The 8,377-nt window shown below is 42.9% G+C and overlaps 1 protein-coding gene across 15 annotated transcripts in view; it reads right to left on the bottom strand.

The window, feature by feature from the left end:
• ANK2 (ankyrin 2) overlaps window positions 1-8,377 on the bottom strand; it is a 779,379-nt gene that overhangs the window by 244,633 nt on the left and 526,369 nt on the right. For all 15 annotated transcript variants that reach the window (XM_019521994.1, XM_019522000.1, XM_019521987.1 and 12 more), the window contains one exon: window positions 710-808. In XM_019521994.1, coding sequence (XP_019377539.1) covers window positions 710-808 — 99 coding nt within the window. The remainder of the gene's footprint in view (window positions 1-709; window positions 809-8,377) is intronic.

Raw genomic sequence — 8,377 nt, 5'->3', positions numbered from 1 at the left:
CCCTATAGCTCATCTGTAAAATGGGGATAATGATTTGCATGGTAAATTATTTTCAGTTCTTCTGGTGGGAAGTACTAAATGAAGACTAGGTATTATATTTGTATTATATATACTTCCCCTGACTGAGGAAGGGAATTTGATGGGAGGAAATCTTTTTTATTATTATTAAACAGAATTACATAGTGGCTATATTCACTAATGGGAATACTCTAAAATAACCAAAAGAGTATGGAATAATGTACCCTGAAATGTGGACAACTCTTATTTATTGGAGCTAACTAGCCCAAAACAAACAAACAAAACAGAAAAACTGGATGAGTGGGCCTAGGTGACACCTTTATCCTATGTCTCCTTTCCATGATCCTAGGATGCCACATCAGTAAATTCCCAAGCTATGGGATGAGAAAAGACTACCAAAACATTGCCTATCATTGTCTATCATGTATGGAAACCTACCCTCATAAAAACAGTGGGGTGGTTCACTAATGAATTCCAATTCTCCTTATTTGAAGATGGCAGTACCATTTCTAATAGAAAAATAGTTTCTTTTTTTGTACACTTTATCCAAACTGTTTATCTGTCAAGTCCTAGGCATTTCCTGGGGGTGAGAGGCATGTCTCTAAAAGCCCTCCTCAGTCTTTCAATGCGCCTAATAATTACTTTGAAAGAATTTTATGATGTAAGCTTGTTCTTCTAATAAGATACACACCTTTGTCCTTGCAAGCAGTGGAGCACCTCGTTCCAGAAGAAGCTCTACAACTTGATCGTGCCCACTTCGTGCAGCACAGTGGAGTGGAGTAAGTCCATCCTTAAAGCAAAAGGAGAGAAAGTGTTGAGCAAAAACCCAGACTGTCCATCTCACTTGTTCTCTATGGACCATACATCCTGAAATCTAGCTCATAATCTCCTGATCCTGAGGGATGACTAACCATCAGCACAAGCTCCCCATTTTATTACTGTCTAGCTGATGACTTAAAAGAATGGAGCTTCCTCCCCATCTGCCTTGCATCAACAAAGGGCATTTGGAGGTTACATTTCAGAATGGTGAAGAGGAAGCACATTGTGTGTGCAAACCCATTATCAAACAAGATAATGTATGCATGCATCTCCTCCTCTTCTCCTCCTCCTCTGCATGGCTTTGAAATTGTACTGTCTCTCCATGAATACTGTGCGATGGCCCAAGGATGCTCAGCTGATCAACCCTGGTGTTTGAATTACTTTTGATGTAAGGATGAATAGGAAATGTCCATACTAGGAAATTTATTCCAGGAAGTTTCTAACAAGCAGGAGGAGAGAGAGGATTAAAAAAATTAAAAAAGGAAAAAATGAACAGATCAACAGAGAAAATCCTCTTCTTTCACAGACTGGTGGGCAAGATCTAACAATCTTTTGCTAAATTGGCTGACAGCTTTCTTTGTCTGCAATATTCTTTCCATTGCAGAAGAACATGCTGTCCCAAAACACTTGCTCAGGCTGACTGCTGCAGTGTTACCGAAAGACTTGTCAATGTATCATTTAGAGATGAGAGCACGTTCCAGGTAATTCTGCTACAGTCTGGCCCTCAGAGAGAAAGAGACAGCAAATGCGAAGGAGGAAAATGGTTGAAAGGGAATACAGTATCAGTGCTGAATGACAGAAGAAAGAGGTCTCATAAAATATACACGGAAATACACGTATATAGGATTTTAACCTCAGTACACTCTTATGCCACACAGCCATGCCTTAAGTTGAGCACTCAGACTCATTCAACACAGATGTGTTACAATGCTTTTAAAGTAAAAGAAAACTCATACTGTGACATAAACTTCTTTGTTTGGCAGATCTTTATATTTTTATTTTATTATATAAAGGTACTTCTCTACAGCCAAACAAATATGTGCTTGCACTGTGAATATACATACCTGGCTTCTCTTTAAATATATCAAGACTATTTGATAGTAAATACCTGACAGCACAGATTGGCTATCCAATTACCCACCTAGGGGCCCTGTCAGGCTTGTACAGCTTGCAGTGAGGTCCAAGCTGTTACATCTTCACTAGTGTTGTTACTTGTGTCAGTGGTGATGCATAGGGGGTTCACGTACACCCCCTGAGAGTGCTGGTGCACCCCCTGACAGGCTACACTCCCCGCTTAGGTGATGGGCAGGAGGGGCAGGTGGGAGCACTAGTGCCCCCTTGAGAGCACTGGCTGGGGAGGGGAGCATCAGATAAGCACTGCAGCCACTTCCAGGAGTGCCACAGTCACTTTCTGGTCAGCGAGATTGGCTGTCACTAACTGGTCGCTGTGGGGGGCACCAGTTGCCCATGATTTGTGGTATCTAGATTAAAGCTAGCTCAGGTCTGTAAGCCTACTCCATAACCAGGCAATGGCCTAATAATTAGTTGGTCATAACTTCAAGAAAACAATTTACAATTACTCAGTTTCTCCCAATCCTCAGTTTTAAAGACACAGGCTAGGGACAGATGTTCAAAAAGCCTGAGCCTGAATTGATTCAGGTTAGTCTAACATGGCTAGGCTGTACCAGTTTGTAACCACACAGGCATTCCCTCTGGACTAAGAAAAATGCAGGCATGTGCCTGCAGTGGCTCAGGCTAGAAGCTGGGGGGCACTAGAGCAGCCCTCCCTTCCCTTCCATAGTGCTGAGCTGAGGAGGCGTGTGGCCAGGCCCTGGCAAGATGCTCTAATTAGGGAGGGGTTCACCCCCCTCAAGGAGCCAGCAGGGAGTTGATAATAGAGAATTTAGCACCCCATCAAGACAACAAAAGCCTCTCTCATTAGTTCAAGCTCTTCTTAAACAACTTTTTCCAAGGAAGGAACGGAGGGACATTACCAGCTGACCTCTTGATTAGCGCCAAAAAGCCCTAAGCAGACACTGTCCTGTCTGCCTTACACAGACATCTCTCAGCATTAACTAGCACACCACATATTGGCTATGGTCTGTACTGTGGGAGAAGGTGGGGGGAAATGCCTGCTTGAGCAGGAAGCAGCAAGGGAGAAATGGAATCCAGGCAGAGGGTCGTGGTCAGCCCTGCTCTGGAGCAGAGAGCCCTGCCTATGGCTGCAAAGCATCTGGAACGCTGGGGGACTCTGGTTTAAGTTAAACCAGGAAGGGGTCTGGGACAGACATTGCATAAACTGGTTTGAGCCAAATCAGTTAAGTCTGATATTACATTCAACCAGGTTTATCTCACACCTGTTTCAGCCATTTCAAACTGGTTTATGTTCACTGAATTTCTGTTCTGTTAAAGGTTATACCAGTTTTTGATCACTTAAACTTGTTTATGTGTAATGTCTGTCCCTAGCCTCAGAGTACAAAATAGTTTCAGTGAAAAGTGATTTGCAGATTTCAGCTGAAAATTGCAGAAAGGATTCTTTGATACTAAGGTATTAGTTTCTGGTGTTGTTTCCTGAATGTGAGGTGCTAGGTATGCCTGTTCTTACTCTCTTAGGGTGTTAATACATGGGCTCTGGTGTGGGAGGAGAGGGGGGCACTTTAATTTGGAGGCCCACTCTAATTAAAGTGCCCAGAGCATCTCATATCAGCGTCCCCATGCTGAAAAATGGCAGCGAAAGCACTTTATCTAACGCTCATCAAACAAGCTTTAGTTAAAGTGCCCTCACCACCATTTTTCAGTGCAGGGATCCTAATATACGAGACACTGGAGTCTGCTGAAGTGTGATTAATCAAGTCTGTTCTGACACGCTGTAATTACAGAATGTCAGAGCAGGCTCACTGCTCATGTATAGGTGCCCTTAGATCTTACTCTCTTACTCTACAGACAGGTGCCACATTTGTCCTGGGATTTAATTGAGGATTTATCTATTTTATCTCAGAACAAAGTGCAGTCATTCAGATGTCCTCACCCATTGTCCTATAAAAAAACCTGAAAAGGTTCACAGGACGAGAAGCACTAAGGGTGCATCCAGGCGTGTGTGAACATTTGTTTCCCCAGAGAATGCCTATGCCACGTGTGCTTTGGTACGTGGCAAGTTGCCCTGGATGGTGTAGGGGAGGCTGGGGCCAGCACTGTGCTGGTCCCAGCAGCCTTACCTGGAGTCCTAGGGGCCTCCTGGAGCTGCAGCCACAGTGATCCTGCCAGGTGGCAGCCTCAGTGTGGCTCTGAGTGGCCCGGCTCCACCCCTTAGCAGTGCGTGCTGCCTTGAGTGTACGCTAGATCAGGTTTCTTTTCTGTAGTTTTTTTCAAACCCTGGATATCCAAGGCTCAAAAAAAATGCAGGGAAAAAAACGGAGCATTGCACGCTTGGCCAGCATGCCCTTGCAGTTCAGAGAGCCCAGGACTGTGCAGTATACACTTTTGCAGTGCCACATATCGCACAACTGCACTCATCTGGACGTGCCCTAATAGTTTACCCCAGGACATCTCAAAATGTATCTGAACAGTTATCCCAAGACTGAGTCACTGCATCTATGGTGGAAAAGCAGCAACACACTCAACTGCTCACTAAACCCTGATTAGAAGGGTGATGTGTACATACACCAATCCCAGGATATTTCTGCTCTGAGACCAACACGGGCACAAACTATCCAGAGACAAATGCAACATCTGTTTCTGGGCCTAGGGTCCTGACCTTGTACCACTATAATGAATAGAAGCTTTGCTTAAATTAACTTCAGTCGATGCAGAGTTGAGCCCTGAAATAGGATTCAGGGCTCCTCAGGACCCCAGAGTAAACCTAACTCCTTCTAGCAATACTGACAAGGCAATATATTACAAATAGATTCAGGAGAAACATATTTACTTGGCAATCTACTCCCACTCCTGGCTCTTTCTGCTCCATATTTTAATAAGGGCGTGTTTCATTCTCTTTGTTTGCATACCAACGTTGGCGTTCCACTTTGTAAATGGCAAATGAAAGGTAGAATGGTGGGAAGTCTTGGAGAAAGCAAGATACATCTCCAGAGGGGAAAAAAACACAGCAAAACAAATCAAGAAAGATGAATAATTTGTGAATGTGCTCACTAAATGGCACTCAGCTCCAGCACAAGAAAGATTCTGTTTAGTGAGAAACAAAAATAGGAACTAAACTGCAAAACTTAGGCTTAGCTAAAACCAAACTGAACCCCAAAGACCAAACAAAACTACCAACACAATCTTTCGGTATTGATCTTTTATCTATGCTATAACCCCTGGAAAAAAATAACAAACAAAGACTTGGAATCCAGTTTATATTGCCCTGCCTCCTATATTACTTCCATCCCTGTGGTGTCTGTGTATCTTCCAGCAGTGAATTAAGCAATGTAAGCAGCATCAACTACCTGCAATTCTTTCTCCTGTTTTGTCTTCCTCTCTCAGAAGGAAAGCTGTATTTTTAATTGCTATTTTATTCATAAACTTTAATTTTATTTATGATTTTTAATGGTGAGGAGAATTGAATTAGGGAAAGTATTCCATGCTAGGGAAAGTGCTATATTATGCAATTAGGATAGACCAATACTACATCAGTCAGAGGATTGTAATCACCAGATATGCAGTGGTATATAACAGATAAGCTCTCCAAGTAGCTAGTAGTCTACAGATCTAAACACTTTCATGTGTAATGTGGAACTATATTTACGACGTCCACCGCAATTATTTTGTGGCTAATTGTTGCACCAGGGTGTGACAACTGTAGGTGTTGTAGGCCTTGCTACCACTGCCCTGAGCTTGTTTTTGTACAGGTGGTGACAGGGTAGACTTCGGCTTTGGATCACCTGGTCTTCCAAGAAGTTGTTCTTATGTTTCTCTCCTGCCACGACTTTGATGATATTATATTGCTAGGAGGCAATGCCCAAGGTGATCCTACCTGGTTTCAATCCCTGTTTTCTTCTGTGGGGCTCCAAAACCTCCCCTTTACCACACCCTAGCTTCTCCAGATGGCACTCGTAGTTCTCTGCAGCCAGACGTTAATGCTGCCTGTTGGTCTATTGTTCCACCCTCAGCCACCACGGTGACCGTCAGCTTTTGTTAGGTGCACACTCCTCCAGGGCTGGCCTTGACCAGCACTCATATATCCAAAAAAAAAAAAAAAAGCAAAATCCGACTGCTCTCAGTCTCTTTGTCAGACTCAGTCCATGTCTCCTTCACCTGTAGTCAGGCTCTCATGTCCAAGTCACAACAAAAAAAAAAATCAGTTAATCTAGTCACTGCTCTGCACAGGCCTGCCCCAGCTTACTCATGAGCATTCACAGTCCCCACGGGATCTCTCCCATGTGCAGCGAGGCTCTAACCTGAAAACAGTAATTCTTCTGGCCTCTCCCCCAGATCCTCAGCTGTCACTGTGCTCCAAGGATTATCAGAAGCCTTGTGTGGGCAGACCTTCACCTGCCTTCCTCTCAGGGTCACACCCGCAGCTTTTCTCCGGCAGGTTTTGCAACACTTGCCTGCCGGACCACTCAGCTGCTTCTGTCTCTATGGCTTGCAGGGAATCGACTCCACTCTGCCCCTCTCCGGGGCCAGAAATACCTCTGAGCAGCCTCCCTCCTCCAATCTGGAGTGAGATGCTGGTCCAGAAGTGTGGCGATTGCTTCTCTTTCCTTCCCGTCTCCAGGTGCAGCCCACCAGCCCTCCATGTTGTAAGCGATGCTTGCTTTCACTTTCCCTGTCTGTTGCTGCTAGCTGCTTTTCTTCGCCTGACCTCCCCTGCCCAGCATGTAAGGCACCTCAGGGCTTTTCTTTACTCTCTCCAACTCCTTCACACAGGGGCATTGGGAAAACACATTGGAGAGGAGCCCAAGGTAGCAGGCATGGCATCTTGACAAGTCACAGTTAAAGTGTCTGGGCTTTGAAGGAAAGCTAGTGGATATCCCAAGAGCACAAAACCTGCCATAAGAGGGCTAATGGAAATTCACTGCAGCTAACTAATCTCATCATCCAATATTATATGCATGATGAATTTAAGGACTAGTGAATACATTGCCTTCATAATGAGAGTAAGCAAATAACCTACATAACTGCTTTAGTATTCCTTAGCTATTTGTTGCATCAGTCTTGTATGTGATAATCTCACTGTGCACCTTCTGTAACCTAATCAACAGAACAGGTTTATTATCAGAAATCACATTAAAATCTGTAATACCAGAGAAAATTCATCACTTCTCTTTTCTCCCTTAATTGGCTGTCAAAACCAAAACCACACTTCAGAGATCTCTTGCCTGGTTTTACAAAATGCTGTCCATTCTTTAACTTGTAAAATTAAGTTTGAATCTCTTTTATTATCCTTTCACTGCAGGCTAACTATGATACATTATTCTGTCATATCAGTTATTAAAATGTTCTCCTCCATCTTAAGAGTCTGTGAAAAAAAATGTTATTACAAAGGGTCCTAAATATGGACCATCTTGTTAAAAAGGGCAGAGCAAAGTTTATGCCCACATAAATGAAGGTTGATGGTATATAATTAGATTTTAAAAGACCTAATTATCAAAGGACTCTTCTAAACTGCACCTGCAAAACTCTTATAGTAGGGCTACAACTAAGGATCTTTTAAAATTCTGCATGATTTCAGTGCAAGAGGACAAAACAGGATCAAAACCATGCTGCAGAGATTATACTGAAATACAATACCACCACCATAAAAAAATACACCATGCACCACAAGAATGGTGCCTCATATCTTCATTTTTCCTCCTTCATACCTCGTCTCTTTAAAATCAATCAATGCAACTTCAGCCTCTAGCTTTAAGCTTTTGGTCTCTTGGTACAATTAAATACAGACTATTGTAATCCTACATGCACGCTTTTCAAAACAAAGATGTAAAAGGCAGGAAAACAAATCTTAGTTGGTTTTGCCCAAGATGCACATGACCTCATATATTCTACTTAAATAATTGTAGAATTATATTCAAAATGTACAGTATATTGCTTTTAGCCCCTAGCTGTACAACCTGTTGCCCTAGTTAACTTGTACAACTTGTAAGCCTAGATAGTTTTTCTTTTTCCCTTTTCCAAAAAAAAAGAAGAAAGAAGACAATTAAGATTATTTTTAGTTCCTCATACTTTAAAAATGGCAACAATGGCCTAATGAAATATGTATACTTAAAATATATGATCATATTTGAAGAGTGAGAGAGCTTGTCACAATAGCATTACTGCAGAACATCTATCATAATAACAGCTTTCTGTGTACATTCAAAGTATTGGCTTTGACCTATAGGGCTCTAAACAGTCTGAGTCCTATATACCTAAGGGACTCCCTTCTCCCTTGCACCCTACCATGATCCCTGAAGTCAACCAAGAGCAACCTCCTGTAAGTATGAATGCTGAACTCATGAAGGAACACTTTGAGAGGCTGGATACCTTCAAGTCAGCCAGCCCTGACAGTTTACACCCCAGGGTACTCAAGGAGCTTGCTAGCATCATAGCTCAGCCCCTGGCA

This window comes from Gavialis gangeticus, unplaced genomic scaffold (genome assembly GCF_001723915.1).
Source record: "Gavialis gangeticus isolate Ggan-Ray unplaced genomic scaffold, GavGan_comp1, whole genome shotgun sequence".
NCBI classification, from domain to species: Eukaryota; Metazoa; Chordata; order Crocodylia; family Gavialidae; genus Gavialis; species Gavialis gangeticus.
This window is presented reverse-complemented; position numbering and strand designations above follow the sequence as displayed.